The following is a 25,039-nucleotide window of genomic DNA, read 5'->3' as shown; positions in this document are numbered from 1 at the left end:
GCATAGTTTTTTTTAATGACTGGATAAAGATGTGCAAGATGCTATTACCCTAAATCTGGATGTATAGCTCTCCTGTTCTTGTTCTAAAGATACCTGCTTATAAACTATCATCATTGCCATAAAGAACAACATAGATGTCAGGATTGTACATGAACATGTTGACATTGTGAAAGCTTCAGCCAATGAGAGTATTCATTCAGATCTGCAGAAATAGTATCTAGCACAGAGTTTTACCCAAGCACTAGAAAAAAAATCTACCCCACTAGTCCTTTAAGATGCAATACATACACCACAAAGGACAAACCAAGACCCCACCATCAATGTTTCAGGCATAATTTATGCCATGGCAGGCCATTTTTGAAGAATAAATGTGACATTGTGAATTGCAATACAACAGTCTTGTATTAATGTAAAATTGAAAATTACAAAGAGATTTATTTCCTAGAGGTAGGGAGAGCAAGAACTTACACTTGGAGCTGAACCAAAAAACGAAAAAATGTTACAGATCTATGATGTTTATTAACTAGAGCAAATTAGATCAAAACTTCACTGACAAAATATTTTTTCCCTTACCTTCCTTTAGGATCTCAATTTTGTCTCCTTCATTAAAACTAAGCTCATCTGTGTCCTGAGCATCATAGGTGTATAGGCACTGACATACAGGAAGCTGGGGTGTTGGTTTGGGGCGTGTTGAGGGCTTGGGTCGCCCGATGCCTGGAGGAGGCCGTACATTCTTGCTTTGCCGCTCTTTTCTACAAGCACATCAATTAGCAAAACTTTTCCTGCAGTGAGATTTTCTGAACCCTTTAAAGATTCTAAAATATAAGCAATTCTTAAGCATAAAATAACTGGATAAAGCCAATTCACATTTTGGTCTACTAGTCTTTGAATGGAAAACCTTTCTGAAGCATTCTTTCTAGCATAATGATATGCATGAATAACAGCAGTTAACAAGGAAGATTGTTAAGAAAACAAATTAATGTGCATTAATGTGCATTAATGGAAAGGGAAATGATATTGACAATAAACAGAAAATGCATCTAACATGGAGCTAAACTAGAAACAGATCGATTTTCTATTTTAAATAAAAGCTACAAATTTACTTTCCATCAATGAAAGCACTTTAATGAAATAGAAACTTCTTTTAATAGGGCATCCAGAATGTGACTGAAGAGACTAATTGGCTACTTTCCCTCTATCATTATTAGAAGACAACAGTTTAAGATATTTTATGAGACATTGTGAAGAAAATTTTGCCTCAAAAAAAAAAAAAAACACAAACAAACAAAAAAAAAAAAAAAAAAAAAAAAAAAAGAGAAGAAAATCAAGTGTAAAACAGAGCTTTTAACAACAACTTCCATATCTCCTTTCCTCCCAAGAAATGCACCGGAAGAAAAATCCACCCTGACAAAGAAATGGAAACCTAAAATGAGTAAATTCCTTCTATTTAATGCTCACTAATCCATCGATTTATTTACACAAGCATCAATTCCTCTGACTTGCACTTATGACTCCATTAGTAAGTGATGTTAAACATGAACAGTGTGCAAAATACTTACCTTCTTTCATTGTTAATCAACAGCAAAAGCAGTAACAACAAAATACTCATTGGGTCTAGACTTTTTTTCATGAAGCCTTGTTGTTTAATCACTTACCATGAAAAATGCCAAGCCCAGGGGTGTTACAGATTTACTTCATGTATCCATGACAGTCACTACATGACAAACATGCCAATCATGCACTATGCCTAGAAAACTACAGTGAGCTTTTAATGTACCTCAGCAGCAACTACTATTCCTTTAAAATCTGACTTATGCATTTACTACTACAGCAATACATTTCCATAAGAAAAGGCTAAGGACAATACTATCTGTACAGATCACAATAAAGAGTAGTTTGCTGTGATGACAAGACTGATTTGTAGAGATAACTTCTTACTCCAGACAATTGTCAACAACCTTCTTTATGCATCTTTTGAAATAACTTTTTTGGGATAAAATCTACCACCTCTGAGGCTCTAATACTTGAAATTCTTCTAACTTCTTTGACAGTGAGCCCAAGTACATGTAAGGACAGCCAAGTAGTCTCTTGCAAGTCTTAATAAATAGGCTTTCCACATTTTCATTTAGAGAGTTTAACCATGTTATCACTTTCTGTTTTTGATGTACTTATTTATCTGAAGCTGCATTTGGCTACAAACTGCTAAGAAAATTAATGAAGGAGAAGGAAATCACAAAAGTTCCCTACAATTTGTAAACACATTACTCCTACAAATGCTTCCATTAATCCTATAAATACTTCTACAGTCAAGTATTATTCTAGATGAGGTTTTCTAGCATCAGCTAGCAAAGGAGCAATCAAGTTAGTGCCAGTGTTCAGATATTTTGTTACTTTAAAACTTTGAACACTCTATAATAACTGGTCCAGGGTATGCAGTGTTCCTCATAATTTAAAGAAACATACAAGAAGCATTATCAAACTAGAAATTCTTCTGTGTAAATGTTTTTTCTGTTCAGAGAAGGGATCTTCAACACTCTTGATAAAATGCTGTTAAAAAAAGCACACACAAAAACAAGCAATGCATGTAAATGTTCTTTTTTTCCTGGAGAGTCTGCAAAATCCTAGAAAATACATTTACTTCTCTCTTTGAAAGTTTTAAGGATGAAGCTCTATGCTGCATCTTAAGATATTTGTTAAGGTGCAAACATGCTTCTTTGTGTGTATGATGTCAACGAAAGAGAACATGTGCAAATGGAAACATGCTCTCAGAAAAAAGAGTGGTGAGGGACTGATGATCCAGTATATAAAACATCATGTGGAATGCAACACTGAGCATTACAAAATGTTTGAGATGGTATCTAGCAGCCCACCCGCCAACCAGATAAAAATGAAAACAGCAACAACATACAAAAATCCTGCCAGATTCAGGAATACATGCACAATACACTTACGTCTGAATGCTGTTTTCACTTGAGTTAACGTGCCTTTCAACATACACAACAAGATGCACATCAGAACTATCATACTTTTACACTGGCTGCAGAACAGTATGGATGCATTCATGAAAGATCAAGACTGATTAATACAAGTCTAACACACATTACATGCAACAGAGTATTTTTGATAATGTCTGACATACAACACATGCAAAAGATGGACCAATAAAGCCTACATAAGAATAAACATGCATAAGAATAATAATCAGTCACATGTGATATACAGTACTATCATTAGGTGAGGTCTAAAAGCTTAGCATCATCGAATGAATTTAGGAATTTGCTAATTTTGAGCACACACACTCAATTTCATCTCTTCCTTGATCATGAAAATCATATGGCCCCTTAAAATCCTTAAACACACAGTGCATGTCACAAGGCATGAATTGGAATAGTCTGCAAACTCTGGGTGTTCAACCTATCATACTTATATGTCTCTTGTAGACGTCAGGTGCAAATTCCAAACTAATAGCATTTAAGTAACTGGATATAATATAGCCTTCTTATACCATCAACAACCTACAGCCTGTCAAACATTGTCTGATCCATTTAGTGTGTTGGCAAATCATCCAGGTGCTTTCACATGCTTTCAGACTTCATGGCTAGCTTTCATCAGTGTTTATAAAGAATGCCTGTCTTTCCTGACAGTACAAGCAGCCTTTCCACACTGTCCTGTTGAACCTCTCCATATGGCAGCACGTGGAGATTGGACATCACTTCTGGATCCAGGCCAAAATGCAAGAGCTCTGAGGACTGGCTCCCAGATATGTGACATGCATGCCCCACCTCTGTGTGGCATATCCTAGTGCCCTACCAAAACCCCAGCTGCAGGCAAACAGCACCAAAGAGAAGAGAAACTCCACACCAAAATCCCGGGAAGAGGATATTCATCAGACAAATCTCTCAACAAGAAGAAAATATCAGAAAAGAATGTGGAAGGAGTTCAGACAAAAACACTTGAACTTCAGAAATGGCTAAAATAAAACAGAGATGTCAGAAGAAATTACCACTTTTCCCTCAGAGGATTAAAAAAAAAATATTTAGGTCTTTGAATGAAGACACTAAAGTCCTTGGAATCAGCCCTTGATGCTTGAAAACAGTTCCCTATCTATTAAGAATCTGTATTCTTCACCATCAAAGATAATGCATCTCCACACAATTCAGCCAGACAGAAAAATGGACTGTAGTGGGAGACTTTCAACAGCCACTTTCCCAGTTGGGGCTACCCAGATCTAGAGATGAAGGGTGAAGAAGTGGATCATCGCCCACCAGACGGTGCTCTTAAACCTGCCCATGACCCTCACACATATTGCTCAAGAACTTCTTGAACCATGAGTTGCCCAAGTCTTGTCACCACAGAAGATGATTTAGCCAAAACTGCTTGACAACAAGTGGAACAACAGCTAGGAGGAAACCATGAGCCTATCCCCTTTCATTTAGAGCATGACAAAACATAAGTACAGCAAACAGCGTCTAAGCTAGAACTACACTAAAAAAAAAAGGATGGGTGGGGAGGATTTTCCCACTTCTTTAGAAAAAAAGCAATGAAAAAGTGCGATTCGACATTTTTCAGTCTCTATTTATCATACACATTAGCGGTGACCATGACCTTTACAGTCATCACAATCAAAATATGAGATCATAATTACCCAGCAATGCCAGCATCAGGGGTCTTCATGAAGTCATTATTGTTGTTGATCAAGGCCTGGTTGATTTTCTTTGCTGCATTCTGTGCACCCTCACGAGGAAGGGATGGAGCTTTGTTACTCCCTGGGTGCTGCTTCATGATGAGCTGACTCTGGATGTCCTGGCTAGACTGTCTTTGGACTGCACATTGAAACAACTGCATCTTAGCTTGCTAGCCTTGTTATAATAATAATAAAAAAAAAAGATTTACATAGCGCTTTTCCACAAAACTTTATAAGAACACTTTACATAAATAATATGTTGAATGAATCATTAACAACCGCACATCCATATGACAGACACACTTCTACAACACACCCACTCATACACAAAGTAAATTGCAGACACATGTTATGCCTGCTCATGGACAGGACAGGGTCACAATGAAGTTGTCATTCTGAAAAGATGTGGCTTAAGTTTAGACTTAAAGGTGGTAAGAGAATCAGAGTGTCGAAGGTTGACAGGTAATTTATTCCAAGTTGATGGGGCTTGGTAGGAAAACGACCTCTGTCCATATGTTTTTGTCTTAGCTAGTGGGACTTGCAGAAGATGAGCGAAAAAGTCAGGCAGGTTTATAGATGGAAGTGAACTGGAGAGGTGCTGAAGACCAGTGTCAGAAATGGCGAATAAGTCAAAGTGGAAAGTTTGTAGGCTATACTGTCAACAACTGGCGGCCTGTAAAGAGAGCATATGATAGGTGATATATATTCATATCTAGATAGTCGTCTGCAGATGAGTAGAACAAAATTATTCTAAATCCTTTGAAGTCTGTGAAGAAGATACTTGGGAATTCCAGCTAAAAATAGAATTGCAATAGTTCATTATCAAGAGCACAAAGGCAAAGATTAGAGTTTTAGTTGCATCAGCAAAGATAATGACAAATGGTACTAATCCTACGAAGTTCAAGGTAAGCAATTCTGAAGACATGAGAAATACAATGATGAAAAGTCAAACTCTGATTGAGAATTAAACCTAAAATGTGGAGAGAGGTGGAGAAAGGAATAGTTGAGTTGTTTATAGGCTTAGGGAGAAAAGAATGAGAGAAATTTCTTGGGACAAGTAGCAGATGTAGTAATGTCAGAACATAGACAAATGTCTTACCTAATGCAATGTTTTAAAAAAGAAAATTACTCTTCCAACATATTAGTGCAATTTTTAAATCAACAGCCCTTATTCTGAGCTCTTTACAATGGCATAAAATTGACAATGTAGAGAATAAAATACACCTAAACAAGCCTATGAAAAGGCAAAATACAGACTTTAATAGCTCAAGATCAAAAACACATTTGACAGGTCCAACACAGTTCTTGATTTTACAAAAAGGTGAAAATAAAAACCAACCGCCACCTTGTTTGCGTGATGGAGGATGGGATGTGGGAGGTGGTGGGGCGCTGGTGCCTGGTGGCCGTGGTGCTGGTCGGTTTGGTGCTGTCCGTGAAGAAGGCCGTGCTACTGAAGGCCTGGGGGCTTGTCTCCCATGTCCAGGAGTACTTCGGACTTGAGGTTTTCTACTTGGTCCTGTGAAAAAGAAAGACACAAAAATATTACACTCTGAAACTCCTTTAAAGAACAAATGCAAGTATTTACTTAGCATAGTGTTGCACGGTAAAGGGATGTCGCTCAATAAGGACTTTAAACAAATAAAGTTGGGGCTAAAATGTGTATTCAGATGAAATATTGCATAACGAAAAATGTTTAAAAGGATATAAAGATGGACACTGTCCTCACACATTTGGTCCTAAAATATCAAGAATAGTTGTTCAGAGATATCGTCACTTACACGTATTCAGACTCTGCAAACAGTTTAGTAAGGAAATATATTTTATGTGCCTGCAAGATCACTGTGCAGCTGCACTATCACCTTTTCCCTCTCAATCTATCTGACAAATGGCCAATCATATTGTGATACAAAAAGACTATAGTTTATATCCACAATGATTCGCCATTTTTACCTTACAAAACAAAACAAAAAAATGCTAAAAAAATGTCAGATAATCAGCAGTTATGAAAACAAAGAAGGACCATCAAAAAGATATAAATAAAAAGTCTGGGTCAGAGAGTAAGTACATAGCCAGAAACAAGAAGCAAAAGCTCTCAGAGTTTGGGTTTTTCATCACTTGGCCTACAGTGTCAGTGGCCAAAGCTCAGCCTGAAGAGCCAAAACCTGAAAAACTGTTTGATGCAGAGGAGACCAGCAGTGGAAAAGTCTTTCACGAAAAACAATGCACCAAGTTTTAATAGTTCTATTTAAGCTTCACTGGAGTCATGCTATACATTAAAAATTTTGTTAGTTTTTGTTTTTTTATTAAAATTTATCCTGTAAAAAAAAAAAAATGAGATGAAACACACTACTGTAGGTCATGTGTCTAACAGCTTCATGCCTGGTTACCTCCTATCATATTGACAGGTATAAAAAGTCCCTTACCTTAAACCCCCACAGATTTTTAGTGGATTTACAAATATCCCCAGCTTTTTCAGAAACTAATCCCTAATTTACTAAGTGTTGGGTTTTCTCTTCCTGATGTCCTTCACGGGATTGAAATATTCTAATCCAGTGAGTCACATGATTCATTCTATATTTGACACTCTATGACAGCAAATAAAAAGTGTAGCTAAGATCAAAGAGAGAGATGTTTGTAGCTAAGATCAAAGAGAGAGATGTTTTGTCTGAAAGTTGTTGATATTCTTTGTGTTTGCTGCCTTAAGGGAAGACCTGCATATGAAAATATGTCCAAATGTTGATGGCATTCTTTGCATTGGTGCCTTAAGGTATGATCTGCATATAAAAATAATTCCTTTTTTGTTTTGTGTCATGCTTCTTTTCAATTCAAAAAACAATTCAGACCCCCTAAAGGAAATCGTTATCACAGGAAAAAAGTTAAGCTTCTCACTAGTAAACATCCAAACTGTTTCACATAATTCATACCATATACAGCAACAGGCTATAAAATGTGACATTCCAGGAACAAGATTTTTTTAAAGGGAAATAAAATGCACAGTTTTAGACTTACTAGAATCTTTGGGCTGACCAGGACCAATAGAGACTGTCAAAGTTTTGGATGATGCCTTTAAGACAGCTACATCACCTTGACCTCGCACAAACTTGACCTCTCTGGTTCCACCACCACCCCACCCTTCTTTCTTGACTGTAAACTGCAAACTTCAACATTACATGAATGATTATGGTAAACTGCAAACTTCAACATTACATGAACGATTACTATGCACAAGCCTTAAGAAGATTACTTGATGTAAAATGCAAACTTCACAATTATATAAATTATCACTGTGTACAAGCCTCAAGAGGATTACTCAAGCTGACGTTTTATTATGATGAAGATGTACATAACTATGAAACATTGATGTTTAATTTAAATATGCACTAAGATGAAAAGTATAATGTAGTGTTACTGTGTGTCTATGGATTTTGCACAAAATATGAACAAAGAAAACTGACCTGTCTAAAAACCGGATGTCAAGAGTTTTTCCAACTTTTTCCTTGTAGCGTTTAGATAATGCAGTGAGGAACTCTGTCTTGAAGACACTCTCCAAGAAACTGCAATAATCTCCCTGTATGTGGATAATGAAGAAGTCATCTTGTAAAGTGCTGCAAGATTGGAAAAGAAATCATATTATTCACTGTATTGAAAATGCTCTCTATGAGGATCATCAGAACAATGACAATAATGCTCATACCAGAAAAAGAAAGAACACAGTAAAAGATCAGAGCATACCTGAGTGAAACGCCTGTGATTTTGTCCAGTTCTATGGCTCTTTTCACTACAAGAACCCTACTTCCCTTCTTGGGTCCTTTCTTGACCTGAACAAGTCAACACATTATATGTTTTATATTTCAGTGTCTGATGAATACATATTTTATTTTACTCTTCTGCCTTAAACAAAACCCACATTTCTTCTTTGACTGTACCACATGGCACGAACATAGGAGATAAAGCGTTACACTAGCTCTTTAACCATCAACAGTGCTTGATGTGCATAGCACTCTACTAGTCAGGTAAAACAACTGCCATTTAACAGCTATAAAGGCCAAAATAACAGATTTTTTTTAACCAATACTCCACCCAAACATCGGGAAGGTCAGGAGGGCCTCAACCTTGTGTCATCTGGTAAGTCTTGAAGAAAGAGAATTTATTCTCAAAATACTATATTTTGGAACATCAGTTTGCAGTGCTAATCACAGGATAAGAGCTCAATTTCATGCTTGAGAAGAGTGAAGGGCTTCATCAGGTCTTCTAATCCCGATTAGAACATAAGTAAAAAAGCTACTGCTTAAAGATTTCTTACAGATACAATATCTGGCAAACATACTTTACAAAACGGTACTCACAACTTCAAGACCAATTAGGAACAACAACTTTCCAGTCAAAAGCAGGTCTCGCTTCACACTCTATGAAAGAATGAAATAAGTTTTAAATGGTAACCCTCAAAACAAATAAAACAAAAAATATATCAAAATGCACTAAAAGCAGTTAAAATTCTAAATAAAGACAGAAAACCTGATGGCTAGTCTTTTCTTTACAGAAATCAGCACACTTTAATCAATATTTAGGAAAAAAAATACATTAATCTCCCTCTTCAGCAGAAAATAGTGATGTTTTGAAAAAAGATCAGTCAAATACTGCTCACCTTAAATCTTCTATCAAATTTGTTTACAGTGGCTGCGAACTCAATACGCTCACGCTTGCCAACAAGCGTCCGCAACTCTGGATTGTCATCAAGTCCTAGGTAGTCACCAACAAAGTTTCTGTTCAAGCTATGTCTGCGTCTCTCCTTCTTATTGAACAAAAGGTCAGAAGCTGTGAGAGAGAAAACAAAAATCATAATAAATAACTGCTGTTTACATTTACAGCTGACAAAACCTATACACTTATTGCAAAAATGGAAAACATTAATTGAATATTCCTATTCTGAAAGTAAAAATTTTTTTTAAAATCTATCTAAAATGAACTGTAAGTAAAATAAAATATTATTTTAAGGTCTGTAATATCCAAAAGATGTCTCACCTTCAGAACGAAGTTTGAAGTACAGTTGCTGTGCAAAGTGACGTCGCCAAGCTTTCTGAATAACGCGAGCGTAGCTATCAAATTTACGTTCTCTAATCTCCTCAAGAAGAAACAACTATAAAACATAGGAAAAAGTCACATGACAATGTAATCTGACTTCTAGCGTTACTTGTTAAGCCCCTCTACTGCTAACCCAGTGACTAACAAAGCATAGTGTTCACCCATCAGACCACGCAAACTGTAGGCTAACTGATCACTCGGAGTTCTGATCATTGCGAGAAAGTTTCCACTGCAAGTGCTGAGTAAAATAGGTATCTTTGCCCAGACAAGGTTAAACTGCTAGTTTTTGTATTATGTAAAACTTACGTGGTTGTATCATGCAAAGCACTTTTTATGTTAGCATTTTGTAAAACTCTTCATGCTTTCACTGTTTAAAATTTTTGGTACAAATAAATGTTAAAAATAGATGACTTTTGCCCCACTGAGAGTCTGAGGGAGGAACAAAATAATTCACTTTAATTTGAAGTAATCATGTAACAAAAGATGGACAAATGCATTAGTTGAATAAAAAGATAGGTATTTTATGTAACATATGGGACAAACGCTATATTCTAGATATAGATTCATATCAATTCATATTATGACATTCCTAAAGAAAAATTTCATATCATACTGAAATACAAAAGAATCTTACAGACTCTGGGTTTTTGATGAAAACTTTGGTCCTGCCCAACTGGTATTGGTCAGGGTCCATGTTGACCGTCTTCAAAAGGTGTGTCACACCTTGCCTAGGGTCTCCCCGCCATGAAGGGTACGTCTCTGGGGTTAAGATAGCATACCTGACAAAAATGTACAAACATAGATTTAATTTTTTAAACATTGGTACATTAACTAAGCTTGAGTGCAAAATTTGAAGAGTTTGCCAACAAGTTCTCCGAGCAGCCTTCTGTCTCCAAGCGCGTCCATGTCGGCTGACTACACTTCCATCGCGGGGCCCTAGGCAGATGAGGATGACAACTACAGGACTATCATAGCATCCTCCTCTTCCAACAAAAGAGAGTTCCCGTCCATAAAGGCCGGTCCAGTGGCGCAACAGTTAGCGCCTGTCACCAATACAGTGAAGGTTGGCTGTCCTGGGTTCAGCTCTCGTCTCGGGCGCGCTGTTCTTTCTCTGCACGTGGCATCTGTCTACAGGCCTGGCTGCCTTGCCTTGATATAGCCATAGTTGCTGGCACGGTGTAAAACACCAATGCCCCCCTCCCCTCCATAAAGACCAAGTCCCTTTCCCTTGAATAATTCTGTATCTAGGGACTATTCAACTATTTTAACTATTAAACACTTGACCACAAAAAAAGAGAACGCCTACATTGCCACTTTGAGAAGGAAGGACAGTGAACCTCATGTAGAAATGACAATTAGAAATGGCATTTTCTAACCTGACGACTAAAAGAACAATTAGTACCTTTTTATGAATTTTGCAAACTCCCTCCTAAATGCAAAACCAGCTCTTCTGACACGGATGTTCTCAGGCAAACCCAGGTACTCCACTTGGTGCTCCACCCTGTATCCAGGAGTCGGCAGATGGTTATACATTAGCAATACTTTTACAGATCATTAGAAATCTTTAGAAACAGAATATACACAAAGGCAGAGAGACCAAACAATGCTTTTAGCTTGTCTGGAAATGAAAACGAGTAAATCCGTTTAAAGAGGAGATAAACAATATCAACCTGCTGTCCTCCCAGTCTCTAGCCTTTTTGGTCTCGTTTGGCTTGATGCACCTGATGTAATGGGGAGTGCACTTCATTAGGGTTTCCACCAGCTGGTTTGCTTGTGACTGAAATAACAGTCAAACAACAAAAATGTGCTGGAGAAGAAATATTAAAAACCAAACAAATGCAAAACTCTGACAGATGTGAAAGAAATGACCAGAGCTTATGTTACTCTTTTCTATAACATTTTGTGTAAATCCTGAGTTAACATATATTACCTCTTAATAGGAAGTTCCCTTACTGAATTCTGGAGCTGTTAAGACTGTCACTAGAATGGAAGTGCTACAAACAGACTAAGTTAATCTACTGCATATTGTATTTAAAAATGCCACAAAATATACAAAATGAAGAATGTAAAATTTCAAATGTGCTCTGCTAGACAAGTAGAAGCCTTGTTTTACCTTGATCTTACTTCCAGCGGTAGTTGGACGCCCACGAGTTAAGCTACTAACATCTTCTGGAAACAGGCTGACAATAAAGGAGCTGTCAAGGAAATATAAAGGGTTGTGATGTACTTGCTTCTAGGCATAAATTTAGAAATAAAGATATCTAACAATGAGTTATAACCTGTCAAATAACATTACAGTATTAACAAGACACAGGAATATCACAAATAAGCTTAGCACATTTCTACATTTCTTCCATACTGACAGATTGCAAGATACTGCAAAAGAAGCAGCAAGAGTGAACTCAACTGCACAAGCATTATACCCATCAGGTAGAAAGTGCTCAAGAAAGGGCATGGTGATATCCATGCTGGCTTGATCTTATGGCCATTTCACTCCTTGCAATGAAAGCTTGCTAACACATTAAATGACAACACAAACATACATTCACCACAACAGAAACAAGATACTGTTTACAATAATGTGCAGTTCACAAGGTAACTGTTGCCATGTGTAACAAAACAAGCAGACAGCGACTTAGCTTTGGGATACAATGCATAAAGGGCATAGTAAGAAGAAAATGAAACAGCAGAAATCAGGGTTCAACTCTACTTACACTGAACTAGACTGCATGAGCTGTATAAGGTCAACAAAAAGTACATCTCTGTTTCGCTCGCAAAACCCTTCAGCATCATATGTCACCTGTCATGACACATGTATGATGTTTAAGCCCAGCAGTTCACTCCCATCATATTGGACAATATTTCTGCTCTATTAATAGCAGAAGGAGTTACAAATGAAGACGAATTAGAAGAAACTGCAAATTATTTTGTCTTCTGTCAAATTTTTTTTTTCAGTTCACCAGACCACAAGTCTGATTTTCCTCCTTTCATTCTTTTCCAATCAGGTAATTATTGCATGCATGGCCAGCACACCTGCATCCAACCAGGTAATTATTACATTTAAGGGTAGCACACCTGCATCCAATCAAGTAATTATTACATGCATGGCTAGCACACCTGCATCCAATCAGGTAATTATTACATGCATGGCCAGCACATCTGCATCCAAGAGTGATACTATACTAAACAACTTAACAATTTTGTTGTTGTCTGCCTGACAAGCCTAAAAATGATAGCACAGTAATGTCTAGAGTACAGGGACACACTCGACGCTTACCTGCCCAGCATAATGGTGGATAACAAAGCCAATGTTTGTTCCCTGGAAATGTTTGTGTGTGCCTACATGTCCTGTCAGTTTCTGGAAACAAAGACTTTTAATTTTCAAAAACAGTACTTATGCCTGAGGCAACTTTGAGTGGTTGCATTTTCACAAGTTTTTAAAATAAAATAAAAAACTCTTGGAAATGTGTATTATTTATATGGAGTGAAAACACCCTGGTCATAAGAAAAGAAAGGTGGCAGGCAGTGATGATGATGGGATTTTTTACCAGAACACGTAAGGTTAAGAGGAAAAGACACAGATGTACACACTAGTAATCAACACATCACAGACCACTTTAAGTACTGAAAACCAAGACAACAGACAGCTCATGCAGCACACAGTAAGACCATGCAGAGTTACCAAAGGAGTAACTCACAGCCAGCAACTTTTCATCTGCGCCTTCTGACACTGCATGCATTGTTGCACAAATGTCGTCAAGGATGCACATAATTCCAGGTGGATTTTTGTTTTCAATAAGCTCACACACTATTTTGTTGTTGAAGAAATCAATAGGTGTCCATTTTATGCCCTCTTGCACGTACTCTTCCTGTAACATGTCATAAACTTGTGCATTAGCTTTACAACCTTTGGCACCTGATACAAGCAAGAAACAAAACATTTTTCTCAATACTTTTACTGTTGTCTGGACTTTTCAAGAAAACATCAAATTATTGAAATATCCTCTTGCTTTAGCTAACTGATCTAAACTATTTCAAACAGTTACACCTTTTTTAAAGATTAGACACAAACTGTCTTGATCCAGACTCTTACAAGTTGCCACCTTATTCTTTTAAACTCTAGGCATAAGCTAAGTTTTGTCCAGATTCTTTTAACTAAGCCCTTCATTCATTTAGACTGTAATTGTAAGCTACAATTTTAAGACAATGTGTGTGCTATCCTGCTCTTTCTTCTACACCATTGTATGCCTCTTTGATATGCTTTAAAAGTTTTGGCCTGGTCTTCATACAAGTCATGCTCAGGGGATCTGAAGGATACAACTTAACTCTTTACAGGGTTAGGGTTCGGTCAAACATGCAGTTACAAAACCACATTTACTTGAGCTTGTTGAGTAAGAAATTCCAAACTGTACAGGTGCAATTGCTGTTACGGCATCTTAATGAAAGCTCAAGATCAATCAATTTTTCAATTTGCAGTAAAACATTCACAACCTGCATGCATCTAATAAAGATCTATCAACAGTTTGCTGTGCTTACAAACCAAAATTATCAAGAGCAGGAGTGTATAAATGATCTCCACACTCAGTTCAATCCATTTTCATTTCTCCAAAAATGTTCTCACCAACTTAACAACTCACCTGTTCAGCTTTCAGTGTAAGCTCAATGAAAATTTGCTGCAGTTTCTCATTGACATAGTTAATGCAAAACTGTTCAAAGCCATTCTTCTTGAAGATCTCAAAACCATAGATATCCAAGATGCCAATGTTTATTTCCAGTCCAACCTTCCTCATGGCAATATTGACTGCCTGCAGGCAGAGATAACAATTTCAAATAACAAAACCTTTCAAACAAGCTTTGATCATTCTTCTTTCATCTGGCCCCAGTAAACAATGATAAATGAAAAAAAGAAGGTAAATACTTAAATATGCTGATCTACCTCAACAAGGTAGTCAAAAATCCGAGTGTACAGAGCCTTGGCAAGAGCATCTCGAGTGAATTCTGCCTGCTCCTTGTTCAGCTTCATGTCAATTGTCTCTGTCTTACCACCCCATTTGCTATCCATAATTCGGCCTGTCAGTTTTGCTCGCAGTAGGTCCTGTTCAATGCCAAGAAGGAATGCTGGGAAAGCAAGGACTGCAACAAACACATACACACACCCACACATACACCCGCACCCACCAACCCCCCAACACACAAAAGACGTTAATGTGAGCAGGTAAATAATTTAGTCCTAGCAGGGTTTGATTGATTGTTACCACATCCCCAACCAAGGGGTACACGGACTTTTTGCCGACGGACGTTTCGGAGCCGGACGTTTTGCCGACCGGACGTTTCGCCACCGGACGTTTCGGAGTCGGACCTTTTGCCGACCGGCGTTTCGCCGCCGGACGTTTCGGCGCGGGGCACTTCATTTCGGCATTTCACGCGGGACCTTAGCCGAAGTCAAGTGTGTGACCCCTTAGCTCACACATTTCTCTCGCCATTGTATCATGTATCAGTGAACTCTCTCACTATCCCTCCTCATGTGAACCGTTAGCTCACACATTTCTCTCGCCATTGTATCAATGTTTTTTTCAAAGCTGTTGCGCATAATCTGTGACAATCAAAGTGAACTGTCTGTGAAGTCTGTGTGTAAAATTTGTTTGAAATAAAGAATTATTGTTTAATCTAGTAGTTACTTTCATTCTTTGAGAAGTAAGTAAGCTCTCTCTCTCTCTGACATAATGCGGCGAAACGTCCGGCGGCGAAACGCCGGTCGGCAAAACGTCCGACTCCGAAACGTCCAGCGGTGAAACGTCCGGTCGACAAAACGTCCGGCTCCGAATCGTCCGGCGGCGAAACGTCCGTCGGCGAAAAGTCCGCACACGAACCAAGGCTATATTGCATTGGGGTGAAAGTGATTATTGCAAATCTAATTTGATCCAAAACATCTTGGATAGTACAAAGTCATTTACTACTGATACACTGACTTTATGGGTGTAAGTATTTTTTTTAATCAACCATTTAGTAAAACATAACCGGAAGATTGAAAAAATGATTATTAGGCCCTTAAAAAAATTGTGCCACTATTGTGCAGTCTGCTAATATTCAAAGTTTACAGCAGTAAGCCAGACAATGAACAGCATATAGTAGTCTTTAATTTCTTCAAAAGATCTAATTACCAAGCTAGTAACTTACATTCATCGTTTGCAGCCATTACATTATATTACTTACATTCATCGTTTGCAACCATTACATTACATTACTTACATTCATCGTTTGCAACCATGGCATAGTTCCCTTGTTCCTCAAAGCTGACATTTCCCAAATGCATAATGCCTGCTACTAGTGAAAGAACGCTCATCTGCGTTGCCTGGCTGATGCCTATGACCTGCATGGCTCGCTGCAAATACAGTTCATAGCTAGCTCAAAGACGAGTGAACAAGAAATATCTTATAGTCATGTCCCTTTGTAGTTTAAAAAAAATAAGAATGCCGCATATAACACCTTATAAATTCAATGTAAACAATATGTAAAAAGTAAAAAATATAGGAATAAGGTAAAATATCTGAAAAATAAAACCGTGGAGCCTCAGAACTTTGTAACATCAGGCAAGTGCTAAATAAATGAAATTTGCAGCTACATCTTGATAAAACATGCCTTGACTCCTTTAGCTTAATGAAGCACTCACTAGGGTGTCTTGAAACTCAGCATTATCATCTGTGCCATCCACAAGGAATGTGCCACTCTGATTGAGATAGTAGTAGTAGTCCGGACTGGTCACACCAAGGTTCTCTGACCACAAATTCCAAACTAAGTGTATCAAAGGATCAAACCACTAGCATATGAATCCCTCATATATTGTGAAAAGGAATTTATGATTTCTTTTTCTCCAGTGTACCTCCCTCTTATCCCCCACCCCTCAAAAAAACAAAAAAAAACAACACAAACACATGCACACCCCAAAACATTCATTCACATTTTTTCTGATGTCTGTTCATACATTAAAGTTTACTAGAACTGCTTTGCTAAAATGCGACTACTCCTGTTAAGTTACCACCAAATAGTTCTGTTAAAAAGAAATGTAAGCAGCAGAAAGCTGCTGATGGTCGCATACAGCTAGGATATACCTTTCATTTCCTTTGTTGCCCCAGCACACAGTTGATAGAAAATGTGAAATGAGCGTTCATTAGGATTTTGACTGACAATTCGTGACTGCAACAGATCATATCCACACCCATAACAATACTCATCCACACACATACATACAATTTTATCATGCTGTACTGGCTGTTAAAATAATGGGGAAAAAACTAACCAACCTCACATATTTAACTTTGTTATAATACTCAGCTGAAAGATTTAATAATAATAAAAGTGTACCATGTAAACGGTCTATCAAAATATTCTTAAAAGATGCGGTTTCAAGCTGGCAAAGAAGTGAAGTCTGGACAAAATATGCAAGACACATGACACAAACAACAATACCTTTTCTAGCAGAAAATTCGATATGCTGCCCCCTTCAGGTTCACCACCTCTGCTGAACTGAATTTCTACATACTTGCCCTAAAAAAAGATGTGAATGTGAACACACACACATGCATGTGTGCATAAAACACACAAAACACATACACACATCCATCCAAATGAGAGTAAACCTTGTTCATATTTTTTCCAAATATAAAGTCATATTTTGCTCATCTCATCAATATCAAAGAACATGCTAATAAACACTTTGTTGCTGAAGTTAAATATTTGAAAAATAAATTACAAAATACTAATTGGAGCTTTCATGTAAAACACTACTAGACTATTAGGCATATACCTCTGAGGACTAGGTGCCATAACCTTACGCATAAAAAGAATCAAACTGAAAAAGCCAACTCTAACTGGAGTATAACTCTAGCTTACAAAGCGACTCGAGTTGTTGTTGCGGACAGTCTTGGCATTACCAAATGCCTCAAGAAGTGGATTAGACTCTAGAATGATGTCTTTCACTCTCTGAAACATAGCATGCATCCATGACCAGCAAGTCTCTTTGCCATCCCTGTTTTTTTAACCATAATTTTCTCACCCTTAAACTTTAAGCAACCTGAAATTCCCCTGCAATATATATAACATTCAAGAATATGTTTTATATATATATATAATGACATCCATGGATGTTATATAACAACCATGAATGTTATATAGCAACCATGAATGTTTATATATAATTCATGAATAACTTATGCATGTTTACATATAAAGGAACTTTATGATTCTTTCATGGCATTTTTTTCTTTAACAAGGATTCATTAAAAAAGAGGTGTATATATTTGTAAACAACAGCTAAAGCATCACTAACAGCCAGAGCAAAACAGAGAAGAAGTTTGAACCAGTGTCTTACCTGCACCATCGGTCCACCCCCAGACACCCGAGCTATGTATCCCATAATGTATTTGGCTGCAACTGTTTTGCCTGCTCCACTCTCACCACTGAAACCGTAAAACATCTGTCACCTTATGAACAACAGAGAAAGACCTGGGAGACAAGGGGGAAATCATATTCAGTTCAAAAACAGCCCTTGACACACACACACAGACATACAGTGATTATCATGCACTGTAGCACCAAGCCCTTTGAGGTATACAGGTACTAAGACACTGTTATTATGAAAACCGGAAAGCATTATACTGGTATTTAGAACAAAGCTGCAAGTAAATACAAATCTGTGATTGATAACTTTGTCTTATTTAAACTGGAACAAAACCCTAACAGGAAAGCTTTCTACCTGATGATGACACATTGGTTCTCCATGTCAATGAGCATGTTTCGGTACATGTTGTCTGCTAGTGCATATACATGAGGAGGATTTTCATACTGGGCCTGGAATGACAGCCACACAAAAGACGATGGGCATAACCAAGAAGCAAAAAACATACACATGAAAACATAGTGAAGTCCACATGCAGAAATATCATATATATATATATCTGCACCAACAAGAAAATGCTGTGGGTGTAACACATGCTGTTTGTAGCACTTCACACTTATCCATTTTTTTTAAATGGTGGAAGTTCCTATGTCTACAAATCCAGACATGAGCTTTTTAGTGGAAGCAACTGCTAAAAACAGAAAAATCTGCTATGCCTAATCTGCTGAAGAAGGGACTTAAGGATCATCAAGTCACACAAAGATTTCTTACTGTCTTGGGAAACCAGATGCTCACACCAGAGAATGGATGGAAGATGGGACACATTCATGTTTACAGCTGAATGGTGTTAGAAATATTTTGGTTTTGTCATCATCCATCTTCATTAATGAAATTCTCATCATCATCAGTAATATATGGATTTACATGTGCACCAACACCTCCAATACAACCCATGCACGTGCACACATGCGTACCCATAATTTTTCCAGAACTACTGAAACAATAACAAAACCCACCGCTCCCTGATAGATTTCAATCTCACGGTTTGTGTAGATGTTCAGCTGCTTGAAAGGGTTGACAGAAACCAGCACAGGACCTATATATGTCTGAAGCACTGTTAAGGTTAATACAAATGTAAAATTAAGGATACATGTGAACACAATCTTAATTTTTATTTAATTGCTTGTTGCTTGAGAACAAGAAAGACAGATGTGGGCTAGCATAGTCATAATATGTACAAGAAAATACTTACAAAAACGTCTATCAAACAAATGTCTACCACAAAAGAATAAAACTAGTTGCCCGAATTTTTTTTTTACTACACATTTGACCAGAAGACTTGTCTAGTTCTGAATCTTATGAGCTACAGGTAGGAAAAAGTGTCTACATTGCACTCTGTGATGGAAGAAGGGAACTAGTGTAAGGAAGGAAAATGAGAGTAAGTGGTAAAGCCTGCTGAAGACTAACCCTATGAACAGGTAATATCCACAGACACAGTGCTTGTGCCCTACTAATATATCCTTATACAATGCTGAGTAGATGCAAGAACTCCATGCTTGCCTTTTTACTAGTTTCTCTGGTTGTTTTGAAGCATGGAACTCCAAAATTTAGATCAATGAATTCTGCCCTAAAAATATCTTACAAGCCATGTCATGGTTTGGTAGAAGCTGGTTATAGGATTGAGTGAACTGTTGGACCAGTGCCCTGACAATAATAAGGATTGTGTTTATGAGATCTACTTAAAAGTAGACAGCTGTTTTAATGTTTTATCAGTCTGACATCATGTCAGTTATCAAAAAACTCACTAGGAATTTTCATTTTTATTAAATATTTTTTTAAAAAGTAATTAACTGCTAAACCACAGAAAAACATGTAAAGGAATATGAAACAGTTTATATGAATGCTAACATACAATTAAACAACTACAAGAAACATAAAGAAAACCACTTTTCATTCCTGCAAAAACTCTAAATTATTTTAATGTTTGATTTAAAACTTTTGCTGTGTCAATGCCTAACAGAAGGACCTAAGATGCCTTTTAAAGCAGTAGAGTCCCATCACATTTGCATATAATATGGGCTCTGGATTTTAGGACAAGCATTGTAAAGTGGTGGCATCCTGTATGTTCATGAAGGGCTTGATTGGTTGAGAGTCCATTACTGTTGATTAGTTAGCTAGAAGGCACATAATGGTCTGGTCCTTCCGGATTTAGTCTCCTGTTTCCTGCAGGCATTGTGCCCCTCCCCGGTCTTTTTGTCCTGTCCTGGGAGCACAGTCATGATTTTTTTGTCAAGAGTCCCACCCGACTAGAGCTTATGATGCGACTCTTTGTTGCATGAGAAATCTATCACTGGACACTGAGTATTTCAGCGGAGGAAATAAAGCCATCTGTTACCTTGCATCCTCCTGCTTGATTCCTTGCCAGTTGGTCTGCTATTTGTCAGGGAAGGCTTGGCTTATATCCCAGCTTATATCTAAATGGCTACTGCAGGGCTTCTGCTACGGCTAAATTCTTTGGGGTCCCAGGGACCCCTTCTTCAGATTTTTAAGGGGTCCCTGTTCTTCGCACCACTTTGGAGGGGACCCCATTGACAAAAATTGAAGGGGTCCTCTGAACTTTTAATGCATACTGTGCGCAATTTTTTGCGTAAGCAGAAGCCCTGGGCTACTGGACTTGGTCTAACCTTAATAGTATTAATATAGTTTATTCCTCATGTCCCTTTACTTAACAAAAAAAAAAAGCAGCTTTTGACCTAGATCTAGGAATGATCACTATGTTGCACACAAAGCATCTCAAAGCAATTTTTTTTTCATATGAACTTCAGTATACTCTGTCATCTGAAAACAACTTCGCTAATCCATAGCATACAGATTCCATTAATTTAAACAAAAATGGGGAGGAGGTTAAGTAGCCTGGTGGTTAAAGATCTCAACTGTGGAGCAGGTCACTGATCTAAGGCCTGCTCTCAAGACCTGTGGCTGAAAACTGCCCCTGCCTATCCAGCAGCTGCTGCCCACCAGAAATGGGCAGCCGATTTATCAGGGGAGGTACAGGTAGTGGAAAGCGATGGTTGGACTCTGCTTTCCACATTTATTGCCCCTACTACCAATAGGTTAGAGGACTCTTCCACTACTTTACTGCAGATTTCTATGGGCACTGAGATAGTACTTTCACTTCTCAATGCACTGATTTTCTTGTTATTTCATGCTTGGTAGCATGCTACAAAAAGCACGTACAGCAGGTCTCCAGTTTAATATTGACCACCTAGCCAGACACTAAAACTTAAAAAGTAGTGTCATAAAAATACAGGAGTTTACCACTCTAATAAACATAAACACATACAACTGAATACATTGAATATAAGATGGCACACAGAGCATCTTGAAAAAAAAAAATTCCTTCTGAAGGCCATTCTAGCACTAAAAATTCTTTGGATCGTACAACATCTGAGAGCAAATTTAATTTTAAATTAGCTAATTTGTCTTATTTGGGTTGGACTGTTCATGTATTCTCAATGTTTCTTTATTCCATGACAGAAGTCTAAGAAAGGTCAAATATGTATAAGACAAGAATAATGCCCTATCACCAAGCAAGACCATAAGCCCTACTTCCGGTTGAAGGAAGGACATATCTGATTCATCAGACCGTCTTATTTCCTATCTTCTCTGACAGTGAAACCTGTGTGAGATGTGGGTCAGCCTTATTTATTGAAATTTTAAATTGCAAACTCACAAAGCATCACAAGATTTTTAAACTATTGCCATCAATGAATTGATCTGGCCCATGTTGACGGCACATGTTGAGGCAGACATGAAGACCCAAAACCTCAGCTGGGGTACTGTGGGGAGTCTAGCCCAGGACAGGCAAAAGTGGAGGACCTTTGTCGCTGCCTACACCGGCATAACGGAACTGTTGACGCACACTTAAAAAAAAAATAGTAAAATGCAGAGCAAACATGAGCACATATTCATTAACAAGTAGTCAATGATTAGTTTGACTTCTAAGCCATAGGGCAACCAGGAGGAATTGGAGAACACAACTGCATTGTCACTAGAACTGGTCTGACTTACATCAAATAAAAAAGATTTGATTTCTGCAAGGAAGTTCAAGTTTATTTTCTTGGTTCCAAAACAAAACTATATTTTAATCCTCTTTTCGATGTCCTGGATATATGTTTATCACGATCATTTAAGTTTGAACACAGGCACACTGATGTGCACACACATGAATGCACACAAGTAGTCTGTCACTCACATTTACATACACAGACAGGTACAAAGAGAAAAGGATACATAAATACAATCATCCATAAATCTTTTTTTCAAGTTCTCTACTATCCCGCCTTTGGACAGTTTCTGCAGTAAGACCATGTCATCCACACCACTAGTCTTGACATTGTGACTCTGCCAGTGGTATGCCTGTATCCAAACACAAGAAAACACAGCTGGTAAGTCAGCAGCTTTCAGTACAAACAAGCCATTACATATAGCATGACAAAAAAACTGTGGCTGCTTGCATTGTTTTAACATTTTCGAACCAGCTGCACTTTCTGGCTAATTCTGGAAATAAGGAAATAATCATCAATGAATGCATTCTAGTAACAAAGTGTGTCTGGTCACTTGGAGACAGCCTGTTCTCAGCCTGACTTCAAAAATGGAGTTCTTTCTGTTGTTACCACAAAAGTCTAAATGGCTGCACACATTTCTTTGATCAGCATGTGGCCACAAATCTTGTATTATATTACTTCAGCATATTTTGACATTTACTTCCTATACTGTGTCATGGCTGATGTAAAATGCAAAGGAATGTTAGGATGTTTTTTTATAATGGAATGATCCTCACAAGCTGTTGACACCAACAACATGACAAACTATTCTGCCAGGAATTGCACATTTTACTTGAACTTATATTTTCTCTACTTCTGTTCCTTTAATATTTATTTATAGTTTACACAGGTTATCAGATAAATTATATCAGAAAACTACTGTCTGAGATCATGTCTTCTCCATTTTCAGTTCAGCTCTGCAGATTTTGTTTTATGGGACAGATGGTATATGAGTCAGGGTAGTCAATGTGTCACATATCCTAATGCTTTGCTATAGATGAATTCAGGAGAAGAAAAGGGGACAAACCACACTGCACAAACTTTCAAAATATTTTCAAATTTATACTATCTGTTGGTGCAAAATATGCCCCCCCCCCATCCTTAAAAAAACAACTTCAAACCAGTTAAAATTTCCAAAAAAATCTCTCACAATACAAATTTCCTTATGCACAATGAAATATTCACACCCTGTGCTACAGCTGTAGTACAAAGAACAATCACAGGAAGAGGGAATGCAGCACAGTTTAAATTAAGAAATATGATAGCATCATCTCTTCACAGAATAGGGCAGAAGTAAATTGTCAACAGGCCCTTTCAAGGTGTCTGTATCTATGCTATACATCGATACACACTGCACATGTTTCATAGGTCAAGCTTCCTAAAGATTTGTATCTGCAAACGCACACACATGCATACATTGACATGCATATGTGCACATATACACACCCTCATATCTAGAGGGAGTATCAGAGCTATTGCTACATGTTGCTGTACAGACAAAAAAACAAATCTGATAGCAACTCCATCATGACTGCTAGAAATTTTCCATAATTACTCACCATTTGCCCATCTTTAAGCTTTAATTATTTCTATATTTAATGTAGAGATGCTTTTCAAGAAAATTTCTTATTTAAATCCCTTTTGTGCTTACTTTTAATCCATTAGTTTAGTTTTATTTCTAAAACTCTCCAGTAAAGGGCGCATGCAAACTATTCAAAATGTTCACAATCCTAATAATAGGATCATATAATTATGATATGGCTGAGACAAAAATAAACTGTACTTGCACCACAAGCATACAAATCAGTGGCATGGCATTACATCTATTTGCTTATGGGATCACAATGATTTTTATACACATATTTACAGTCACTGCAATGCATCTATTCTATACTATATTATCATCATCTTGGCAAGCCAAGTAAAAAAAAAAAAAACTGACCATTAAAATATTGCTCTTCAATCTACCACTGCAAATTAAACATATCTGGAATGCCAGTTTTGAGCATTTGCAATTGTATTGATTCCTCTACTAATATGTTAAAGTGGTTGCTATTCTTTAAAAATTGTCTGGAAAGATTGAGTTTTATAAGTAATATATTTTGTACATATGTATGAATGGATAGACGTGCACTTGAGCATACACTTTGGAAAACCCACAGCTGAATTCTGAAATGGAGCAGCAGTGTGGTGGAAAACAACGCGATAATGCTGACAAATTTAAACGTGTCAAGCTCTGCAACTACCTATCGCTTAAAAATTGTCTTCCCTCATCTTTTACGCTCATGAAGTTAGTACTTTACAACAGTATTATTCGCAGTATTGCGATAGCAACTAGCATACTAGTATCGTTTCGACTACAACAGTACAAAAGTTATGAAATTTTCATATCAAGTGAAAACAGCAACGTAAACTCAGCACTGAAAGAAAGTAGCATACAAATTACACAAAATTTGAGAGGACAATTGTAATAAAAAGAAGAGAACAAGGAAGCAAACTCATCCCTACCATGATTAGTCAGGCTGTACGTGTTGACCACTCTCAGGCAAGTCACTCGTATCTCGAGCACACACGTAGATGAACGCGCACTTGCGCGACCGACGCCTTCTCTCCAGCCTCTCAAAATATTCGCAGACGTACACAAGTTAAGATGAACATGGTTTCAGTCTATTGGAATGTCTCCTAATGATATCGTCTGATTATAGAGTCTTCACGATCACAGAAAGGGAAGTTTTTTTCCGGTACTTCAACTTCCGGAACTTTCATTTCCCT

At 37.5% G+C, this 25,039-nt stretch overlaps 1 protein-coding gene across 2 annotated transcripts in view; it reads right to left on the bottom strand.

The window, feature by feature from the left end:
• The window catches only part of LOC112553654 (unconventional myosin-Ie-like), a 29,625-nt gene extending 4,586 nt beyond the window's left edge, over positions 1–25,039 (bottom strand). Inside the window, exons 1-29 of one of the 2 annotated variants that reach the window (XM_025221009.1) lie at positions 24,776–25,039; positions 22,455–22,580; positions 19,178–19,267; positions 18,519–18,613; positions 18,135–18,222; positions 17,657–17,746; positions 17,234–17,311; positions 16,876–16,960; positions 16,437–16,540; positions 16,016–16,148; positions 14,703–14,899; positions 14,404–14,571; positions 13,465–13,635; positions 13,044–13,124; positions 12,481–12,566; positions 11,880–11,961; positions 11,437–11,543; positions 11,169–11,267; positions 10,401–10,545; positions 9,707–9,821; positions 9,330–9,499; positions 9,031–9,090; positions 8,417–8,502; positions 8,140–8,289; positions 7,694–7,842; positions 6,030–6,200; positions 4,646–4,823; positions 2,952–2,984; positions 574–752 (exon numbers count right to left, since the gene is read on the bottom strand). In XM_025221009.1, coding sequence (XP_025076794.1) covers positions 574–752; positions 2,952–2,984; positions 4,646–4,823; positions 6,030–6,200; positions 7,694–7,842; positions 8,140–8,289; positions 8,417–8,502; positions 9,031–9,090; positions 9,330–9,499; positions 9,707–9,821; positions 10,401–10,545; positions 11,169–11,267; positions 11,437–11,543; positions 11,880–11,961; positions 12,481–12,566; positions 13,044–13,124; positions 13,465–13,635; positions 14,404–14,571; positions 14,703–14,899; positions 16,016–16,148; positions 16,437–16,540; positions 16,876–16,960; positions 17,234–17,311; positions 17,657–17,746; positions 18,135–18,222; positions 18,519–18,613; positions 19,178–19,267; positions 22,455–22,580; positions 24,776–24,778 — 3,319 coding nt within the window. In that variant the 5' untranslated portion in view covers positions 24,779–25,039. The remainder of the gene's footprint in view (positions 1–573; positions 753–2,951; positions 2,985–4,645; positions 4,824–6,029; positions 6,201–7,693; positions 7,843–8,139; positions 8,290–8,416; positions 8,503–9,030; positions 9,091–9,329; positions 9,500–9,706; positions 9,822–10,400; positions 10,546–11,168; positions 11,268–11,436; positions 11,544–11,879; positions 11,962–12,480; positions 12,567–13,043; positions 13,125–13,464; positions 13,636–14,403; positions 14,572–14,702; positions 14,900–16,015; positions 16,149–16,436; positions 16,541–16,875; positions 16,961–17,233; positions 17,312–17,656; positions 17,747–18,134; positions 18,223–18,518; positions 18,614–19,177; positions 19,268–22,454; positions 22,581–24,775) is intronic. The other variant, XM_025221010.1, reaches the window with a different exon arrangement.

Source organism: Pomacea canaliculata, linkage group LG13, assembly GCF_003073045.1.
Source record: "Pomacea canaliculata isolate SZHN2017 linkage group LG13, ASM307304v1, whole genome shotgun sequence".
In the NCBI taxonomy this organism is placed as follows: Eukaryota; Metazoa; Mollusca; class Gastropoda; order Architaenioglossa; family Ampullariidae; genus Pomacea; species Pomacea canaliculata.
The sequence above is the reverse complement of the archived record's forward strand: the minus strand, read 5'-3'. Positions and strand labels throughout refer to the sequence as shown.